Source organism: Indicator indicator, chromosome 1 (assembly GCF_027791375.1).
Source record: "Indicator indicator isolate 239-I01 chromosome 1, UM_Iind_1.1, whole genome shotgun sequence".
In the NCBI taxonomy this organism is placed as follows: domain Eukaryota; kingdom Metazoa; phylum Chordata; class Aves; order Piciformes; family Indicatoridae; genus Indicator; species Indicator indicator.
The window spans coordinates 125,234,491-125,256,204 of NC_072010.1; the positions used below are offsets into that span (position 1 = coordinate 125,234,491).

The 21,714-nt window shown below is 38.6% G+C and overlaps 1 protein-coding gene across 1 annotated transcript in view; it reads right to left on the reverse strand.

Annotated features, from left to right (window-relative positions):
* Positions 1 to 21,714, reverse strand: part of IL1RAPL1 (interleukin 1 receptor accessory protein like 1) — a 638,806-nt gene that overhangs the window by 334,649 nt on the left and 282,443 nt on the right. Inside the window, exon 2 of the mRNA XM_054383560.1 lies at positions 7,878 to 8,157. Coding sequence (XP_054239535.1) covers positions 7,878 to 8,157 — 280 coding nt within the window. The remainder of the gene's footprint in view (positions 1 to 7,877; positions 8,158 to 21,714) is intronic.

The window sequence follows — 21,714 nt, forward strand, 5'->3', positions numbered from 1 at the left end:
TAAAGAAGGAAATAAAGCACACACAGCTATTTAGCATCTGGATGCTCAGTACTCTGTTCATACACACAGAGCTAAGCATTTGCAGGACAGAAAGGTTCAAAATACAATTTGAAACACGATGTTAAGAGCAAACAAACAATCATACAAAATGTAGGAGGCCAGTATCATTGCTACCTATACTACTTGATTCTTCTGAATTCTGTTAGAGGAAGCAAGGAAAAAAAAAAAACAAAAAACAACACCTTTGGGAACAAACAAAAAAAAAAACTGCTTTGGAAACAAACAAAAAAATCCAGAAACACTTTGGAAACAAACAAACAAACAAAAAGATAAAGGCATATGTAGAAGGCATTTTAGTTATTTGTGTTCCATTGTGTGCCTGGAAGAAAATTATCTACCCTGAAGTAGATGGAATCAACCTCATCTGTGTTTTTCCCTTCTCCCACATTTGCTAAAAGGGCAGCTTATAGGCCATTGTTAGGTGGCTTTTGGTTCTTTTCTAAGGTGGATGAAGTTAGCAGAAGAGTCTAAAATGGACAGAATGTTACCTGCTCTAACAAAAGACAAATGATGTCTCTTGTTACTAACAGTGTATATTTATACAACCTGACTACATGAGGACTTCTCTCTCTTAAATTACAGCTGCCAAAACATCACAGTTATATCTTACTACTACCCTGAAATAAGATGTCAATCATTACTTTTTGGGTCAGAAAGACTAATTTTGTTGTGACAAGAGGAACCTTGCCAAACAAGGGACAAGTGAAACTGGTTTGCTAAAAAGTACTCTTGGAAAAAAAAAAAACAAAACAATCAAATCTCTAACAAAATAGTGGAAGAAATAGTCAGAATAAGTTATTTGTTACATTGCTCTATTTCAGCACATATCTCAACAACAAAAGAATGAGTAGTAAAAGAAACTTGGTAGCACACAGAAGGCTTCTCTTCAAACAATTGCCTCCTCCAGTATCATCCATGCTATTCCTGTAGGTACAGAGCTGTTCAAATGTGTATTATTAACACCTTCTACTCAGTCAAGCACAGGAATTTTTTTTTTCCCCACCATCAGCATCCTTCACCTATTCTGTGCAAGTACAAACATTACTTATTTTCTCCTTACTATAATCTAATACATCCTTTAATGAAGTCTTACCTAAAACAATTCTGTGGACTAACTTTCTCAGTTCTCAGACTTGCTTACATCTAGTCCATCAAGACTCTTCACTTAACACAATTATATCCACTGTAAATAACATAATGTTCATTTATCTACTCACCACCATGCTTGCTTGTTTGTTTTTCACCATCAGGCTCTCCCTGAGCCAAGTAAGTAGCACTCATACACTGGAATTTGACATTATTCATAGCTTACATCAACAGTGAGATGAGCTACCCTGAGCTTACCTGTTTATCTCTTCAGTATTAGGCATTTGCTTTGCCCTACTGCATGTGAAAGATATTTATCATGTACAATAAAGAAGCTGTTGTCTGACAATAATGTCAGACAGCTGACCTTCTGCAATGTCAGAGAGGGAGGGATGGAGAATGAGTAGATTTCAATCACCTGACTTCCAAAAAGCATCATATTTAAGAAAATCCCCAATCTCATCTATTTCTACCAACTAGCAATTGTTTTTTTTTTTCCATCTGTACAGGACATTTATTGTAAGCTTTAGCAGGTAGAAATTCCCTATCTTACCCTGAAGAATTTTTCTACTCACCTTAATTCACAAAATTCTATGTATATCTGGCTAGTCTATCAAGCTGAGATTTGAAAAGGAGATGGATCAAACCTTGACCACCATAAGAGATTGGTTTCTTGTCATGCCTCAAACACTTTCACAGAAGGAAAAAGACCTTGGAAAAACTCAGACAAGCTTACAAAATGGGTGTAGGAATAATGGAGACAGAATAAATTACTTCTTCTGCTCTTTACAAACCAAACCAACACAAAGGAGGGGATCAAATCAAGTCCATCGCCTCTGTGGGATAAATGTTCTCCTGAACTTGCACACCACTTTTAGATAGTGTCATGTCAGAGTTGCTGAGTTTTGTATAAAGATGTTTTCTAGCCATAAGGCTATGAATGTCTATCTGCTAAAAGCCTGGAAAACTACTTTCTTTGTGTGGGCCAATAGTCTAAACCAGGGCTCTGGGCTTCTCTCAAAAGCATCCCAATAAATGAAGACCATGAGTACTGCAAACAGGATGGGCAAACAGAGCATGACACATCAGCCAGGCTGCAGTGTGTCACTTTTCATGGCATCTTGTGTGAGGAGGGCACACAGGGAGGCACCCCTTCAAAGGCCTCTCCAACTGCAGTGACTGTTGCACAGATCAAGGGCACACATCCTACCTGACCTTCAAGGAACATGGTGGGCACTCATCTGAAAGCAAAGGCTGCAGCTTTGGCTGGTGAGTCTGCACCATCTGTGCCAGTCGTGGTCTATGCCTCACTTTGACTGAGCTGCTGCAGGGAGAGGCTGTGGTACAGAGTTGAGGTCAGTGGAGCAGAGTCAAGTTGGAGGTCTGCAGCTGGTGGTGTCCCCCAGGGGTCACTACTGGGTCCAGTCCTATTCAGTATCTTCATAAATGACCTGGATGAAGGGATAGATCGTGCCCTCAGCATGTTTGCTGATGATACCAAACTGGGAGGTGTGGCTGACATGCCAGAAGGCTGTGCTGCCATCCAGGGTGACCTGGAGAGCTTAAGAACCAGGCAAGAAGAAATCTAATGAAATCCACTAAGGGAAAGTGTGAAGTACTGCATCTGGGGAAGAATAACCCCATGTATCAGTACAGGTTGGGGACTGACCTGTTGGACAGCAGCTCTGGGGCAAAGGACATGGCGGTCCTGGTGGACAACAGGATGACCATGAGATGGTGATATGCCCTCATGGCCAAGAAGGCCAATGGAGTCCTGGAGTGCATCAAAAAGAGTGTGGCAAACAGGTTGAGGGAGGTTCTCCTCCCCATCAACTCTGCCCTGGTGAAGCTCAAGGACATCCTTGGTTTCAGTGACCATGAAATGGTAGGGTTCAAGACCCTTAGAGCAGTGAGGAGGGTACACAGAATGCTTGCTACCCTGTACAGACCTTAGTCTCCTCAGCGACCTGCTTAGTTGAGTATTATGGGATAAAGCCCTGGAGGAAGAGGGGCCCAAGAAAGCAGGTTAACATTGAAGGATCACGTTCTCTAAGCTCAGGAGCAATGCAGTCCAAAAAAACAGGAAGTCAGGCAAAAACATCAAGAGGCCTGCATGGGTGAGGAAGGAGCTCCTGGCCAAACTCAGACACAAAAAGGAAGCCTACAGTGGGTGGAAGCAAGGACAGGTAGCCTGAGAGGAACACAATGTAATTGTCTGAGTAGCCAGGGATGAGATTATAAAAGCTAAAGCCATGATAGAATTAAAACTGCCCAGAGATGTCAAGGGCAACAAGAAAAATTTCTGTAGGTGCGTTGGTAGGAAATGTTACTATGGAAAATCTGGACCTTCTCAGAATGGAAATGGGAGATCTGGTTAACCAGGATATGGAACAGGCTGAGGTGCTCCTTGACTTTTTTTGCCTCTGTCTTCACCAGCAATTGCTTCCACCATACCACCCAAATCACAGAAGGCAAAGACAGGGACTGGGAAAATGAAGAAAAATACCCACTGTAGAGAAGATCAGGTTTGAGACCATCTAAGGAACTTGAACATGCACAAGTCCATGAGACATGGTAAGATGTATCTGTGGGTCCTGAGGGAACTGGCAAATGAAGTGGCTAAGTCACTATCCATCATATTTGAGAGGCTGTGGCAGCCCAATGGAGTTCCCACACACCAGAAGAGGAGAAACATAACAACCACTTTCAAAAAGGGAAAAAAAGGAGACCTAGGGAACTGCAGGCCAGTCAGTCTCACCTCTGTGCCCAGCAAGGTCATGAGGCAGATCCTCCTGGAAGCTATGCTGGAGCACACAGAAAGTGAGAAGATGATCGATGACAACCAACATGGCTTCACCAAGGGCACATCATGCCTGACAAATTTGGTGGCCTTTTACAACAGGGTTACAATTATGGATGGATAAGGAAAAAGCAAGTGGTGGCATCTCTCTGGACTTGTGCAAAGCATTTGCCACTTCCCACACATCATCCTTTCTCTATATTGGAGAAACGTGGATTTGACGAATGGACAACTCCATGGATAATGAGCTGGCTGGAACGTTGCGAGTTGTGGTCAACAGTTTGATGCCCAGGTGGAGACTAGGGATGACTGATATTCTTCAGGGATCAGTATTGGGATCAGTGCCATTTCTCACACTGTTACAAACATCTTTGCTGGAGACATGGATAGTAGGATAGAGCACCCCTTTGGCAAGTTTGCCAACAAGCTCACTGGTGTGGTTGGTACTCTAGAGGGAAGGGTTGACATGCAGAGGGACCTTGACAGGCTGGACAGGTGAGCCTATGTGAACTCTTTGAAGTTCAAAAAGGCCAACTGCAATGCCCAGTGGCTTGGGTTCCAGCTCACACTGTTCTACAATTCTATAATTCTATGACATGCCAATGCAAAACTCTGCCTGAATGCATCATAAAAACCTATCTCATCTTTTGCCATACAACCCATTCCAGCACAAATACATCACAGTCCAGCTTTTGTCTTGGGCTCCACTGACCTGAGATGATGTTCAGATGGGCCGTTATTAGAGATAATCTGCTAGAAGTTTCTGGGCATGGAATGAAAAGTTCATAGTAAGCTGAAAGCTATTTTTACCTATCTCCTTTTCTCCAGCTATGGCTGTGCAGCAATGCCTTGATTATAAGCCTCAGTCTTGATTTTCTCAGTTCCTTTCTGGCAGACAGATTCCCATGAGAAGAAAAGCAGGGATAAGAAATTAAAGGTGAGAACAGTGTGAGCAGTAGTGAATAAGGATGATGTTAGCTTCTTATTTTTCTAAAGGAAAAAGAGCCAGCCATCACTACTATCCCTAGGTTAGTTTCACTGAAATGTGAATGTTTCTACTCAGTGAAACTCTACTATAAAGCAGTTACTGTGGAAATTAGTTTGGTCCATAACTATCCTTTCCGTGTTTTGCATTTAGTGCCAAGCAGTCTATTCCAGCATGTTGTTCTCTACACATCCCATACCACAGCTGTATTTCTCTTCCTTACTGTTGGCACAGATAGCAAAGTTACAGAACTGTGAAGAAAAGGTTTCTCAGCAAAGAAAATACTAAGTGTTGGGCTGTTCCACCCCTTCAATTAACTTTGAAATAAAACCTAGGCAGAGATATTTATAGAGAATGGTTCTTTTTTACCCTTTATTGCCTGCCCTCATTACCTGACAGGAATATCTCTGTGCTCTCCCACTGAAGTTATTGCAAGCGTCACAATGAACATGTTTACAACTGGGTAATTTTAAGGCTCTTAACTGAGCTTTTCACTTAGATCTTCAAAAATCAAATAGCTGATAAACATTATTCTAAAAGCATTTAAAGCCCTTATTAAAATAAATTAAAAAAACACTTCCAGTTTATGAAAAAAATCAAATAAAAAAATCCTGAATCCCATCCCTGCAATCTTCACTTTGCTCCTTGAAAGAAATTACAGTTCTTGTTTGCTAATCTTTCTACAGATTCTTTAGTGTTTCACCAGTATCTAAGCATAAATTGACAGAGGCTTTGAGTGTTGTGATTTCAGTGATGAGACTGAAGAGCAGTAAAGAGCAGTAGGCAGCTATTTGCTGTGAGAGGTTTTTCTGGATATTTCTGTAGTAATAAATTTGGAAGTACAGAGAGAGTACATAATTTTGCCAGATGGCATCAATTCAGCCTCTTACATCTTTATTTTTTTTCTCTGATAATCACTGAGTCCTGTAAGAATCTGAAAGAACGAGAGGAAAAAGTGAACCATTATATTGCTGACTAATTAATGTTCTTTATTCCAGATTAAAATATCAAATATATGTTTAGCTTGTCAACAGAAAGTATGAAGTTTCAAACTTGATCCTAAATGGGCATTCAAAAGTATTTAAAAGTCATCTTTGACTGTAGGTACAAAACAGGCATAAAAGAATATATTCCTCTTATATTGAAATAAGGGTTATTTTCTTCTACAAATAACCAACTTGATCATACGTTTAAAAGATTCCATCCAACAAATCCAAAGCTGGAACACTGTTATAACAAGCACAGACTCTTAGTACCAACCCTTTAACAAGTATTTCCAGTGGGTGTCCTTATGGTGAAAGGCTTTGTAGCAGCTCCTAAGAGTATTCAGCATCACAAACCAATTAGTGCTGTATTTTTAAAATCTATCATAAATCTAAATAAGTACTGAAAAATAGAAATTAAGTGTATGCTAAGAAAATGGTATATAGTTCAAAGCAGATCAGAACATGTCCTCACCTACTCCCAGTATAAAAAGTAATGCAATTAGAAAAAGAATGATAACAGGTTGACATAATAAACATACTTTGAAGTTATGTTCAATTATCTAAATTGAGCATTTATCTATACTGGCTGTGCAATATCAGATATTTAAGGTTTCCTTTATCTAAAGGTTTCCTTTATCTAAATGTTTCCTTTATCTAAGCATGGAAGATTACTTATGGTATTTTAAATAGCACTATGGAATAACTGACAAAGCTGTTTCCATTTCATGGCTACTGTTACTTATCTGAAAAAAAAAATCTAAACATAATTAAGTATTCTCCTCAATTAGCTTAATGGGTAGGTTTTTGTGGTTTTCTTTTAAAGAAAACCATCCTCATCAGAAGAAGAACCATGTTGAAAATGCTATTAAACAAATGATGTGACACAGCTGATGTCAAGAGCTCCAAGAACAACTGCTTTCAAAACACATCACCTGGTAATAACCTTCACCATGCACAACCTGGAGGGCATTTCCTGTGCCATGCTCACCACCACTCCCCACCACCCAAAAAAAACCCCAAAAAACAAACCCAACAAAATAGTAGACATTAGGCATCTCTTTATATTGTGTATGAGTATCAAGACCACTTGTACAGACCTGTAGGAAGGAAGGAACACTGCCTCATCTGCTCAACTAACTACACTAGCCAACTAGTTCAATCCTTTCAAGCATTATTACTGACTTTTCTCTGTACTTTCTCTGTACAATTTCCAGTTTGCATAATTTCACATCTAGTGAAAATCTAGGATAAGGCTGTGAGACAATATGAAAAAGCCTAGATTATGTTTTTGACCGTGAAAAGGCTGTTACCAATATCTCAGTGCAAATAGTTTTAAAGACACAGAAAGAAGCTGCATGCCTGTTTTAGAAAGTGGGAAGTGGAACCTAGTCCAATTCATGGTGACAAAGCTTGATCTATCAGAAGGTTAAATAACTTTGGAATGTATCTGGCTCCCAGACTCTATTATGTGGTTAAGCCAGATGTGGAAATGCTGATATTTCACCTTCCATTTTCCTGGATGCAACTACTTTACATAAAAGAATAATTTTTAGGGGAAAAAAAAAAAAAGCTAATTAAATGAAACCATTTAATAAAATCCAGATAAAACTAAGTCTAAATGTGAAAAAGAAACTTTTTACTCTAGGACAGTGATTTTAAGAGACCAGAATCAAAAGCAAGTCTAGATGACGTATGCTTCCAGTCCCATCCAGATAATAAATTTTAGATTGTGCTATAAATGAGCTACATTTATACAAAAACATTCATTTAAAATGTGCCAGGCATTCAATAGTAATTTCTACTTAAACATGAAACACTTCAAGGAAGGGAATGCCAGGAGGAGAAATTAACAAAAAAAAAAATGACACACTCAGAAGATATTTTCTTTGGCACAAGTCTCACTATTAAGAGGCTTATTTCATCTCTCATTCATTAAAGTGAAGAGATTAAAAGGCAGTACCTTATAACACATGCATAGAGCCCGCTGTCTTGTATCACTGTTGGTCGGAACCAAATGGAGTCTTCCTCTTTGCTCATTCTAGTTCCGTCAAAAGCTATAGGTTCCTCAAAATCTCCAGGTCCAGAGCTTTTGTACCACATCAAACTAAGTCCAGCACTTTGGGCTAGGGAGTAATTAGCTCTAATGTATCCATAAAACAGTGCACATTTTATACGAACAGGTTCTCCCACTAGAACTTGGTATTTCTTGTAATCCACAGACCAGTCAGTGCATCCATCAGCTAAAAGAGAAGGGAAAAAAGAGAAGAGATTATCAAAGGCTTCACACAGCAACCCACATTGCCTTTAAGAAAAGGATTTTCAATAACCAGCTGTAGTCCTTTGATCCCTGAAAAATTAACTGCGTTTCCACTCTGCTAACATCATGTAATTGTCTCCGCGTTGTGTGGACAATTTCAGAGATAACTGAGCAATTGTGCTTTCTTCTTCTGTGAAACTCTAGCATGACCAGCTACAAAATACTGGAGTGAAAAACTCTAGCATGACCAAGTTATAAAATACTGGAGTGAAATTAGTGCAGCACAGAGCCTGTGTGCTACACGAGTCATAACTGCGAATTGCATCATTCAAGTATCTCCAGGGTACCCCTGTAAAAAGAAAATAACTATTGCTGAGTCTCAGAAGTCATTAGGAAAAGGAGCTGTGTCCTGAATCAAAAAGTGTGAAAGTCTGTGTTAGATTGGAAGAAGGAGAAGAAACTGCTTTAATAATAAGGGCAAATAAGTAAAAAGATAGTTCCACAAAAAGTACTGCCATATTCAAGAACAAGTTAAGCAGATCTTGGAATTTCTGACTTTTTAGAAGTGCATTATAAATTAATTTGGATTCTTAATGTAGTTATTTTTTCCTCTGTTGATTAGCAATAATCCTGTATTAATTTTGATATCATTCACCTGTTGAATGATGTCAGCCACTACAAATACTGTCCCACAATAGTTGTTCATCAGAAAGCAACACTTGATTTGTTTTACTTTCTGAACCTCAATAACAAAACTATACCCCAAAACCAAAAAATCCCCACACCCAACCTTCATCCTTCTTCTGTATTATTTTTATTTAAGACTATCAAAAGAAGAAAAGGAGAACAGAAAAGGAGAACAGATGCTTTCTGCAAAGGCTTCCTTATGAAAAACTTGGGGGCTTCCTTAAGGAATTTTCAGCCATGGAAATTCAACATTACATTGATTCATTTAAAAACTCTGTGCCCAGTCCTAGCTAGTTAATCAAGCCTGTGATCCAGTAAGTCAAAAAAAAAATTGGGTTACCTTAAAATGAATATATCTGAAACACAAATATTTGGTCTTCAAATTTGCCACGTATTTTATTAACGTTAAAATAGTTTGGACGGGTAGCTAGCTTAGAATATAACAAACAGTTCTGAATATATTCACAAACCTAAAGTCACACCAAATGCCTCTCACCCTAGAGCTGGTTGACTACTGACTTTAATGGAAAATTCAAGCTGCTGTGCAAGATAAAGCTGTATTAGCACTTGAAACAAGGACAATGCTTTCATCTCTTATTTGGAAGAGTAGTGTGCCAGTTAGTGAGTTTTGAGATTTAACATCTAGATAATCACAGAATCACAGAGTGTTAGGGGTTGGAAGGGACCTCCAGAGATCAAGTCCAACCCCCCTGCCAAAAGCAGGATCACTTAGGGTAGTCCACATAGGAATGCATCCAGGCAAGTTTTGAAAGTCTCCAGACAAGGAGACTCCACAACCCCCCTGGGCAGCCTGTTCCAGTGCTCCATCACCCTCACTGTAAAGAAGTTTCTCCTCATGTTGAGATGAAACCGTCTGTGTTCAAGTTTGCATCCATTGTTCCTTGTCTTATTACTGCACACCAGTGAAAACAGCTTGGTCCCCTCCACTTGACACCAACTCCTCAGATATTTATAGACATCGATCAGATCCCTTCTCAGCCTTCTCAAGACTAAACTACCCCAGGTCTCTCTGCACCCCTTCATAATAGCACAGTATTTATTATACATAGCAAAACAAGAAAGACACAAGCATCTCCCCACATCACTGTGAAAGTAATAACCTAAGCCAATAAAACATTGAAAGATGGCAAGAAAAAGAATGAAAACTTTGGAAACAACATGCATCGTGAATAGAGTTCACACAGAGAAATAATTTGTATATCTTTGGATTGTCTCCTTCTGTATTTACTTTCAGGACCATAAATAGATAATAATATGCCCCTATTCTATTTTGCCTATAAAACAGTCTCTAAAAATTAGAAACCTTTACAAGGCCCTAACAAGAAATAGAAATATTCTTGCAGCAATGTAAGTGAATGGAGACAAGTCTATGCTATTAGCTTCCACACAGAACTTCAGAAACTAACTTCTATTTATTTCAGGATTCATTTAGGTCTTTGATCATTTCAGTTTTTATATTTCTGAAAAAGTATTCAGTTTCTGATCTGATTTCTCTCTGGTTTTACATCCTCATGCCATAAATAAATTGACAGGAATCTCTAAGCAGTGTTAACTCCATTACATAAGTAAGCAGGTAATGGCTTCTTCCTCATACTTTATTATCAAGTTGTCATATTGCCTTGAACTGCTTAATTGAGTCAGTACACTTTGGTTTATAATATTAGTCATGTTTTCTCTCTCAGGATATTCAGTTCTACTGGATCCTAGTTCATTAGGCTTGATGAATCCATGAGAACCTACTGCAGAATAACAGCAACTCTGTTTCAAGCCTTCATATTGAATGAAAGATTAGTGATGCAGAGCAGCTATCTTGGACTTTATTTCAGCATGCTATTCCTCAGATAAAAGTGCTGAGGATCACGCTGTGTAGTTTAGTAGGCTTAAGCAAACATGCTAGCAGGTGCTATAGCCTCACATGAAAAACCAGAGAAAACATTACCAAATTTTTGCCAGCTAACTATCAAAGTTCAGCTGCTGAGTTTTAAGGAGAATGCTACCAATAAATTGCATATGTAGGCATTGTATTTGCATTAATGCTCTGTGAAACAGTTACTACAAATTTATAAATTGGATGATGTTTCCATGGAAAGGCAACACAAAACAAAAACACCTCAAGGCCTAGAATTGTCTAAACTTTCACATCAAGACTTCATATCACAAAGTGCAACCAACATCACGTTTTAAGGTAATTATTTACTGAACTTTTTGATCATTTTTTTTGCAAATAACCACGTCAATATGTCCCACCAGGTAGCTTAAGAGAATTTAAACTCAAGTAACTATGAATATTAGCATGCTCATGATGTTATGGGTTAGCGTTTTATGTTTTACCTAGTGGTGTGCTTCAGAGATCAATACTGGGTCTAGTCTTGTTTAACATCTTCAGTAATGATCTGGTTGAAGGAGTTGAGTGTACCTTTGATAAATTTACTGACACAAACTTGAAAGGAGTGACTAATTGACCAGAAGGTCATACTGCCATTCAGAGGGTCCTCAAGAGGATGGAGAAATGGGCTGACAGGCACCTGGAGAAGTTCAACCAGAACTGCAAAGTCTTTGGGGGACAACTCCATGCACTGGTATGTGCTGGGGGACACTCAACTGGAAAGCCACTTGGAAGAAAAGACTTGTGATCCTGGTAGACACCAAGTTGAAGATGAAATAGTACTGTGGCCTTGCCAAAAAAAAAGAAAACAAACAAACCAAACATTTGTCAATGTCTTGCCAATGGGTCAAAGGAGGTGATTCTTCCTCTCTGCTCAGCACTGGGTAGGATATACCCAGGGTACTGCATCCAGTTCTGGGTCTCTCAACACAAGAGAGACATGGACAGACTGGAGACAGTCCAATCAAAAAGGCCACAGAGATAATTAAGGGACTGAAGCATCTCTCCTATGAGCACAGGCTGAGAGCTGAGACTGTTTAGCCTGGAGAAAAGAAGGCTGAGGGGGAATTTGATGAATGAATATAAATTACCTGAAGAGAGGGTGCAAAGAGGACAGAGACAGGCTCCTTCCACTAGTGCCCATTGACAGGATCAGAGACAGTGGGCACAAACCAAATCACAGGAGGCTGTTTCTGAACACAAGGAAACACATTTTTACTGTAAGGATGACTGAGCATTGGCACAAGTTCCCTAGCAAGGTTGTGGACTCTCCATTCTTGGACATATTCAAAAGACAGCCAAAAATGTTGCTGGACAGCCACTGCTAAGGTGGCCCTGATGGAGCAGGACTGGATAAGCTCCAGAGGTCCTTTCCAAACTCAACAACTCTGTATTATAGTTACACTCAGTGATAAACTTCAGAAAACCTGTATCCTCTTCTCAATGTAGTTTTTCAATGAAGTGAAGATGTCAGTGTTTCTCTTCCTGCTTACAGAAATATTATACCAGTTAAACTCTGCCAACACTGACACTCAAGTCACTTAGAACTGTATTAACCTTATTACAGCTGGAAGCTTTAATACCTTACAAATCTTTCAGGAAATACTTCACACCACTACTCAGGCAATGTGCCTTCATCTATGAGAAGGTGCTAATGTGATTTTGACAGATAAAATAGAAGTTCATCATTCCCATCATAAGATGCAGACACCTTTCTGTGATATTTTGTGGTAACAGTGACGTTTCAGGAGATAACTGTCGAGCTGTGCTTAAAATGCTCCTATTCCATTGCAACTGAGGAGTATAAACCCAGGCTTAAAACCAAATAACAGCACAAAAAATAGACTATGTCCTTAAAAATGGCATTACTGAGAACACTCAGAGAGGTGACAGTGTGTGTGCACTGCAGCTGACATTTTCTTGTACACTCTATGTGTGCTATCTGGGGCACACACGCATTTTTCAGTCTAGGAAAACTTGGATGCATCAGAAACCTAATTAAAATCCTGATTTCCAAATTCCTCGAGGCATGTAATGATATATTTTGAAACACTCAAAGATTGATTATATTCATGATGCCTTTTACATTCAGAGAAATACTTAGATTTTTTCTGTTGTCACTGGCACTTTAAAATTGTTACCATATTTGCATGATAAACACTTGTGTTACTGCCTTCATAAACAGGGACAGAAGAGAGCAAGGGCTTAATGTGCTTTCAGACTTGCTACTATTAAATACATTGAAGGATTTCTATTCAGTTTTGTACTCTTGACTGTGGTCCATTTCTATTCTGACTGGATTTTCTTCCTTTTCTTTGTGTATAAGTAGGACATTGACCAAAGAAAATATCTAGTGCTTCCCTCCTTAGTAATAACTGCTACAGACACACAGTCAACATCTACATTTATTCTGGTTCAAAACAACTGTGGGGAAAAAACAACTTACACTTGACTCTTCAATGTTTTTCTATCATCACATCATCAAGCATTCAATCATCTTTTATTTTATTTTATTTTAGAAATTGAATACTTGAATAATTCAACACCTTTGAAATTTCAGAATTGCCTTCAAAGGAACAGTTGTAGTCTGGATCTATATTTTAATATGCTGCCAGTTCTGGCTGCTCATAATAGCACAATACAGGGTCCAGGATGAATATCATTCTCTCAGTTATTTCCTTGAGTGATTTCAGGGTGTGAAACAAACCACACTGTCCTAATAATGAGATAAACAAGCTTCTTGCAGGCTGTACCTGTTGATAGGACCCAGTACACAGAATATTTAATGTTATGGAGAAGGTCTTTCCCTTCATTTTTCAGAATCATGTGCATCATTCTCAAGGCTAAACTCAATGCTGAAAAGGAGGGAAAAAATAAATAAAGCTCATGGGTCCATTGCCTGGCTTCACTCAAAAGCTTCATTTCAATGTATAAGTTTCAGAGTTAATAGAAGTCTTCCAGTGTCCAATATATTGGTGGAAATATGAATTGCAGACATCTAAACAATTTAGGCCCTATGGCTGAAAACAGTTCTCCTGTTGTGGTTCAGGTCCAGCCATGCAGCCACTCACACAACTGCTCCTCCTCTCCCCCTCAATGGGATTGGAAGGAAAACTGGGAGAAAAAGGCAAAACCCTGTGGGCTGAGATAAGGAAATCTTGATAGAACAGCACAAAGATATAGTGACAATCAAGGAGAACAATAACACTGCTGGAGTAGTACATACAGCAAGGGATACAAACCACAGCACTGACTGCCATGGCCCAGCCCAGCTGCCTGACTTCTGACCACAGTTCCAATCCCCACCATTCTAGGACTCTATAATTTTCAATTAATGTAGGTCAAACCATAGCTTTCTGTTGCTATTCCTCTCCTTTCTGTGGCTTAGTGCATTTGCCAAGATTCCTCCACTACCAAATCTGCCACTTTTAAAAATTCTCTCATGTGAAACTGGGACAATTGCAATTTTTAGGAGGAAACTTCTTTAATAGATGATGGTGTCTAAAATACTTTCTTCCCTCTCTCTCAAATATCCTCCAACGTTTTCTTTTTTCCTTACTGGCATCCCCTCATACTAACTACTGCACGATTTTAGACTGAGGATGAAATATGCAATATTTCAGCCTACAACAGAATTTTTGCAAGTTTTCAAGGAAAGGAAAAACAGGCATTTCAAAATGAAAATGTGCTCTCAAACAGAAGCGCACCATAGCAATCTGCAAATCTGTAATTGGAGGCTTAGTGTAGAAAGACTTTTAATAATGTATAAAATATACTTGACTTGGCCATTCAAAAGCATTAGCCATAATGATACAACCATATTTCTTTTTCATGCTTCCAATTTTGTACCGGTATTCTTTTGTAATTACAAAATCTAAGTTGTCTAAGAATAGAGCTGAGCATATTCTCTTCCTTATCACCATGGTGTGTTGCATTTCTAAGCTCTGCTTCTTCATTCCTGTTGAGTTCAATTTTACACCAAATAAAAGGATACACAGACCAAAAATAGACAATCTTCACATTTCTTCATAATGAGAACACACACTAGAATACTGTGTGATGGGTTGCTTAGAGCTAATTGGCTCAGGCACTGTAATGAGTGTGCTATAGAGAATAAAGTCTTGATTTTTTTTTTATGCTAGCTAGTCGAAGCAATAAAAAAAAAAAAAAACCAAAGAACAAACAACAAAACACCAAACATAGAAAAAAAACAACAGCCAAAAAACCCCACAAAAAACCCAGAGTAAAAAGATACAATCCAGAAGAGGCTGGGCTTTTGATGGAAAAATATTGTTGAGAAAATTGTTTTAAAGAAAGCAATCTTGTGTCTTAGGCATCTCTTGGCAAACTTTTAAAAGTTGTTTTGTGAGCAGACAGTTAAAGGATAGTTAAATTTGATTTCTCGACAGATTATGCCCCATGTTTCTCCACCATACTCAAAAATCTTAGCTGCACTGCTACAATATTTTTTGTTCACTTTCTCTACCCATCATGACATGCACATTTTCATTTTGAAATGCCTGTTTTTCCTTTTCTTGAAAACTTGCAAAAATTCTGTTGTAGGCTAAAATATTGCATATTTCATCCTCAGTCTAAAACTGTGCAGTAGTTAGTATGAGAGGGTGCCAGTAAGGAAAAAAGAAAATGTTGGAGGATATTTAAGAGAGAGGGAAGAAAGTATTTTAGACACCATCATCTATTAAAGAAGTTTCCTCCTAAAAATTGCAATTGTCCCAGTTTCACATGAGAGAATTTTTAAAAGTGGCAGATTTGGTAGTGGAAGAATCTTGGCAAATGCACTAAGCCACAGAAAGGAGAGGAATAGCAAAAGACAGCTATGGTTTGACCTACATTAATTGAAAATTATAGAGTCCTAGAATGGTGGGGATTGGAAGGGACCTGTCGAGATCATGTAGCCCAAGCATCCTGCTAACGCAGGTCTGCCTAGATTAGGTTGCACAGGGATGTGTCCAGGTGGGTTTTGAAAGCCTCCAGAGGAGGAAACCACAACCTCTCTGGCAGCCTTTTCCAGTGCATCATCATTCTCAAAGGAAAGACATTTCTCCTTACATTCAAGTGAAACCTCCTGTGTTCTAGTTTGCACCCATTGCCTCTTGTCTTATTCCTGTCCCCTACTGAGAAGAGCCCAGCCCCATCCTCATGACCTCCATCCTTTAGATATTGATATGCATTGATAAGATCCTCTATGTATTTCTTTGTATGTTTATATTTGTTGGCTACAGAATAATGCACTAACATGAAACAGAGCACATAGGCTCAAGTACTGAACTATTTAGAGGAAAAATAAGTGTGAAAATACCTTCATGTCTCAGTGGTGGGAAGTTTTTATGTCATTCTCCCTTTTACCTAAAACAAGACAAATTAAACAGCATTTTTGCTGAATTAATACCAACCCTTTAATTATCACTATTGGAGAAAAAAAAATAAACTATGATTTTTTTTTTTTTAGTGCAAAAATAGAACAAATCTACTATGCAAGGCAGAGTAACCAAAGGAAGAATAAATGCTGAACTTACAAGTTCTTATTCTAAGCCAAGAATTCTCCTCTGATGCTCATTCAGTCCTTCTTGTATCTTTCAGACCCTTATTTTCTGGTTCACCATGTCATATAAAATAAGAGGCTTAGTAAACAAACATTTAAAGGTAGCCTAGCTCATAGTAACCTATCAGGTTACAGTGGGTTGACCCCAGCCAAAAGCCAAGCACCCAGACAGCTTCTCAATCACTAAGCCCACATGCAAAAGGGAGAGTTTCAAATAGAAAAAAATAAAAGTGAGAAAATTAATTGGTCAGGATAAAGATAGTTTAAGAAGTGAGGGAAAGAAAACAATTGATGCAAAGGCACTTAACACCTTCCACAAGCACACCAATGCCCAGCTAGTGTCTGAGCAATAGAAAGACAAAATCTCCATTTTTATTGCTGAGCATGATGTTATTTGTTCTGCATTATCCCTTTGGTCAATTCCAATCAGTCATCCCAGCTGTTTTCCCTCCCAATCAGTTGCCCCTCACCCCCAGAACTACTGGCTTTGGGGAGCAGAACGGGGAAAATTGTGTGTTATCAACACCATTTTAACCACAAATCAAAACCATGGCTCTTACAGGGCTGCCATGCACAAAAAGAAATCTATCTGAGCCAAAATCAAAACACAGGTCCCTAATCTTTCTGTGCTTCTGGCTGCTACTTTCTTTCAGTTATTCATTTTCACTCAGAGACCACTTGTACATTTACACTTGTAGCACAATGCAATCAACAGCCACAAAACACAAGTTTGTTCACTAGATTGATTTCCAAAAACTGATATTAAACTGCAATAATGATCAGTGCCCATCTGGAATCATAGAATCAGAGAAGGGTCCAGGCTGGAAGGGACCTCCCAAGGTCATCTAGTCTGACTTCCCCGCGGTCACCAGAGACATCCTCAACTAGACCAGGCTGAAGTGTTTCTTGTTTCTTCTATTTACTATATACCTTTGTTTGAGGACAGTTCTACATCCTCTGCTTCTTCTGTAGAGATAATCTTACAAGAGTATCTGCAGTTCTTTTGGGACCTCCAGAATACAAGTGTCTTTCCTCCCTGCTCCCCAAACACACTATGATTTACTTCTCTTCTGCTCAGTGTCATTGCCATACGATTTCTGTTGTTCATCATATGACTTAGATACAGAATGTCTGCATTACTATGTGAGGAAATGAAAGATTTCCCTCTGGAATTGCAAATGTCTGAAACATTGCAAGAGACCTGAAGAGAAACTACCATGTTACACTAATTTCTAACATTTGAAGAAGCCCACATAAGGATGTTTTGAGGGAAGGAGAATTCCAAGAAAAGAGAATCCCTGGGCTGTACTGTGTATCATGCTGTAGAGCAGATGGCAAATTATTTAATCTCTTCCATAATCTCTGACTATTGAAACTGATTCTGAAAATACATTCTGTTTTCCAGTAGCTTCATTTTGGAGATTACAAGGAAGAACAAGGATTTCTTAATGCTGCACTTGAGCAGCAGCTGCACTCTATACCTTTAAGCATTTTTCCTATAAAGAACACAACTGCTGAATATCAGAAAGAAGTTGCTGGATGTCAGCTGAACTGTGTGACTCTCCACTTGGAGCAAATATGAGAAAATTCAGCAGATATATTCATCATACAAGAGGATCACAGAATCAAGCAGGTTGGAAAATAACTCAGAGATCCTCAAGTCCAACCTATTGCCCAATACCTAACAACTCCTGAACCATGGCTCCAAGTGCCACATCCAATCATTTTTTGAACACCTTCAGGGACAGTGACTCCACCACTTCCCTGGGCAGCACATTCCACTGGCCAATTACTCATACTGTGAAGAACTTTCTCCTCACCTCCAGCCTAAACTTCTCCTGGCACAGCTTGAGACTGTGTCCTCTTGTTCTATTGCTGGTTGCCTGGGAAAAGAGACCAACCCCCTCCTGGCTACAAGCTCCTTTTAGGTAGTTGTAGAGAGCAATAAGGTCTCCCCTGAGCCTCCCCTTCTCCAGGCTAAACAACCCCAGCTCCCTCAACCTTTTCTTATAGGGCTTGTCAAAATTAGTCAAATAATGACATGCATAAAAGAGTGCAAACACCTTGTGTCTCTGATTTCACAAGTGGAAATTTCTTAAACTGCATTGTCATGGCTACGTGTCTAGGAATGTGCAGAAATGAAGAGGACAGCAGTGAGTGCTGCAGAAGAGCTGAGACACAGACAAACATTATTTCAAACAGACTTTAAATCAAAGGCTCATTTAAAGTAAAAAAGTTTCAAAGATTAAAAGTTTTAATGGAATACTTATTAAGCATATGTAGGCTACGAGCTTGCCAGCAAAAGTATATATTAAAAACTAATCTATATTGCATATATATAAAAATAGTAAATATTTTTAAAATACATATTTCTGGTTATTATTTTTTTTAATATTATTTTCACTCTTAAAACACTAGGAGACAGTTAATATGTTGAAACTATGATTTTGGATTGACCATATCAATATTCTTTGTCACAGTATAGGACAGCTGTATACAATTCCTAGTGATTTTGATGACCTGAGCATCTCCCCTATGAAGAGAGACTGAGAGCCCTGGAGCTGTTTAGTCTAGAGAAGACTGAGAGGGGATCTGATCAACGTCTATAAATATCTGAGGGGTGGGTGTCAAGTGGAGAAGGCCAGGCTCTTTTGGGTGGTGCACAGTAATAAGACAAGGAACAATGGATACAAACTGAAGCATAGAAAGTTTCACCTCACCATGAGGAGAAACTTCTTTACAGTGAGGGTAATGGAGCACTGGAACAGGCTGCCCAGAGAGGTTGTGGAGTCTCCTTCTCTGGAGACTTTCCAAACCCACCTGGATGCATTCCTGTGCAGACTACCTTAACTGATCCTACTTTAGCAGGGGGGTTGGACTCAATGATGCCTGGAGGTCCCTTCCAACCTCTAATGTTCTATGATTCTATGATTCTATTGTGTGCAGGTAGTCCTGCTAGACTTGGATTATAGACACAGATTTCTTTAAAGCCCTATATTTGTCAGACAGACATTTGTATCTATACCTGCAATGAGGCAGAAGATAAAATGCAGTATAATATTTACAAGCATAAAGTACTTTTAGGAAGCTTTTTATTTACTCAGATGACAAAGTTAATTTTAAAATAATCTTCAGTGCACATCACTACTTCAGTTTGATTAAATGTGTCTTCATTTGCATGCAAAAGAATGCATTACTTACAGTTACTGGGCAGATATATGACACCAACATTTATATCAATAAATAATACAAACATGCAGTGCCACCAGCAATCTGTCAATTAAAGCTTTGTTAATATTCAGTGGTTTTGAGACACTCCAGAAATATTTTAAACACTTGAGGAGACAATATATCTTCCTCCCACAAATATTCTCATGCAGGTGAGTACAGCAGGGGTGGACCCAAAGGCTGAGCCTGGAAGGACAGATGGAGACACTGTGGGCAGAGAGGTCTGGAAGGACAGCTGCTTTATGGGCTGGTTAGGGCTGGCATGGCACCAATGTGTGGCCTGGCAGTGAACACCACTGCATTGGGAGAGGAAAGGTTTTTTTCTGCAGGCTAGATCAGACTAGGATCTTTATTGACAGGAGGAAATAATGATTAAAGATGGGAAAAATAACACAAGACATACCTTCCATGCAGCTGTCCCCTCAGTGGGGGACACATTTACTCTAAAAGAGAGTTGTTCTTTTTAACAGGGATGTCTGTTCTGTGTTGTATGATTACATAGCTTAACAAGTTGCAGAAAATACCCATAGTTGACAGATCTGTTACTACTTTGTGTACATGTATACAAGCATCCAAGGTTCAGAACAGGACATATTTCTCTTCTGTTTTGCTTTTCCTTTTAATCTCAAGAAGTCTTTAAAAATCTTCTATTTGAATGGAATCATCAATTCATGACATTACTCTGAAGCTTTCTACCAGAAAGAGCACCCATGGTACCATGATAATTAGAAAATACAAACTAGCAGAAATAAGAAGCTTGGCCATTGTCAGTTTGGAATTTGTTAATATTTTCTATATAAAAAATACTGCTATTTAATAACTTCCAGAAATGGACTATAATGGACTAGAGGAAACCAAATCAAAACAAAACCCAAAACAACAACAACAAAAGGCAATAAAACAACAACAACAAAAGGCAATAAAACAACCAAAACAAACAAACAAAACCCCCCAAACCCTTGTATGGTTCCACAAAGCTTCAAGAAAAGCTTCCATGTATGTGCAGCACTAGGATAATTTATCATCAAGCTGCTAAAGGAAGCATTTGCTTAGGAGACAGAAGCTAACTTTTAATTTAAGAAGTTTTTCTAATATGTGCTCTTTTCCTGCAGATGTTACCAAGTGCAAAACACAGCAGTTTAAAGCCAGTAGCAACCTCGTGAAGGACTTAGCAAGAAGTAACAATAATAACTGAACTTTAAAAAGAAAATATTAACTACAGTAAATCTGCACTCCATGGATTACAAAAAGTCATTATAAATCTGTTGGTACACTTTTTTTTTTCTGTTTTAGAAGGACTCATATTATGATAGCATCTGGCATTTTCCTTCTTTTTTTTTTGGGGGGGGGTGGGGTGGGGTTTTTTTGTGTGTTTTGTTTGGGGTTTATTTTGGCTATATTAAGTCTAGAAGCTAAAGCTTCTGAAAGATATTAAATTTTGCAAATCTTTGCTCCCCAGTTTGACATTTCCTCTGCTCCCATATGCTGCATGTTTACCACACTGGAGACAGCTTACCAAAAAGGAAGAGGTCACCAGAGTAATCCAGTAGTTCAGCACTTTAATCTCATTAGGCAAAGGAAATGAAAATCATTACCATTTGAGTTTCAGAAGGAAACTTTTCTCTTTTCACCAAAGAGTGCTTTAAAGCTTAGCATGAATGTTTTGGTTGAAGCAAACCTAAAGACACAGAATGGATTTAATGGAGTTAGGAACACAAGGAGAAGATAAAAAGCTTCCTCAGGCACTTCTGTGGGTCAGGTAAACATGCTGATGAGTTTTAAAGGTGAAAACAAAACATCAGAGCATTTCCCTTTCCCTCCTTATGCTACATCCTCAAGTACATCCAAAACAAACTCAAGACTTGTTAGATAAAGCAATAAAATGGATTCTTATATTGAGATACATTTTTGCATCCTGACATAATGAATACTATAGAAACACTTTGGAATGAAATGCTGAAAATATTTTCCATCAGAAAAAAAAATGTTCTTACTTGAAAGACATTTCTTATTATATATTATAAAATAAATCTTTCATTTAATGAACAGACACAGAATGTTTATTTGATTGTGGAACTGCTTTTTTCTGCAGTGCCATTGGGATTCATGGTGAGATCAGACAGCTCAGATTTGCCCTAGCAGCCAAAAGCAGCTGA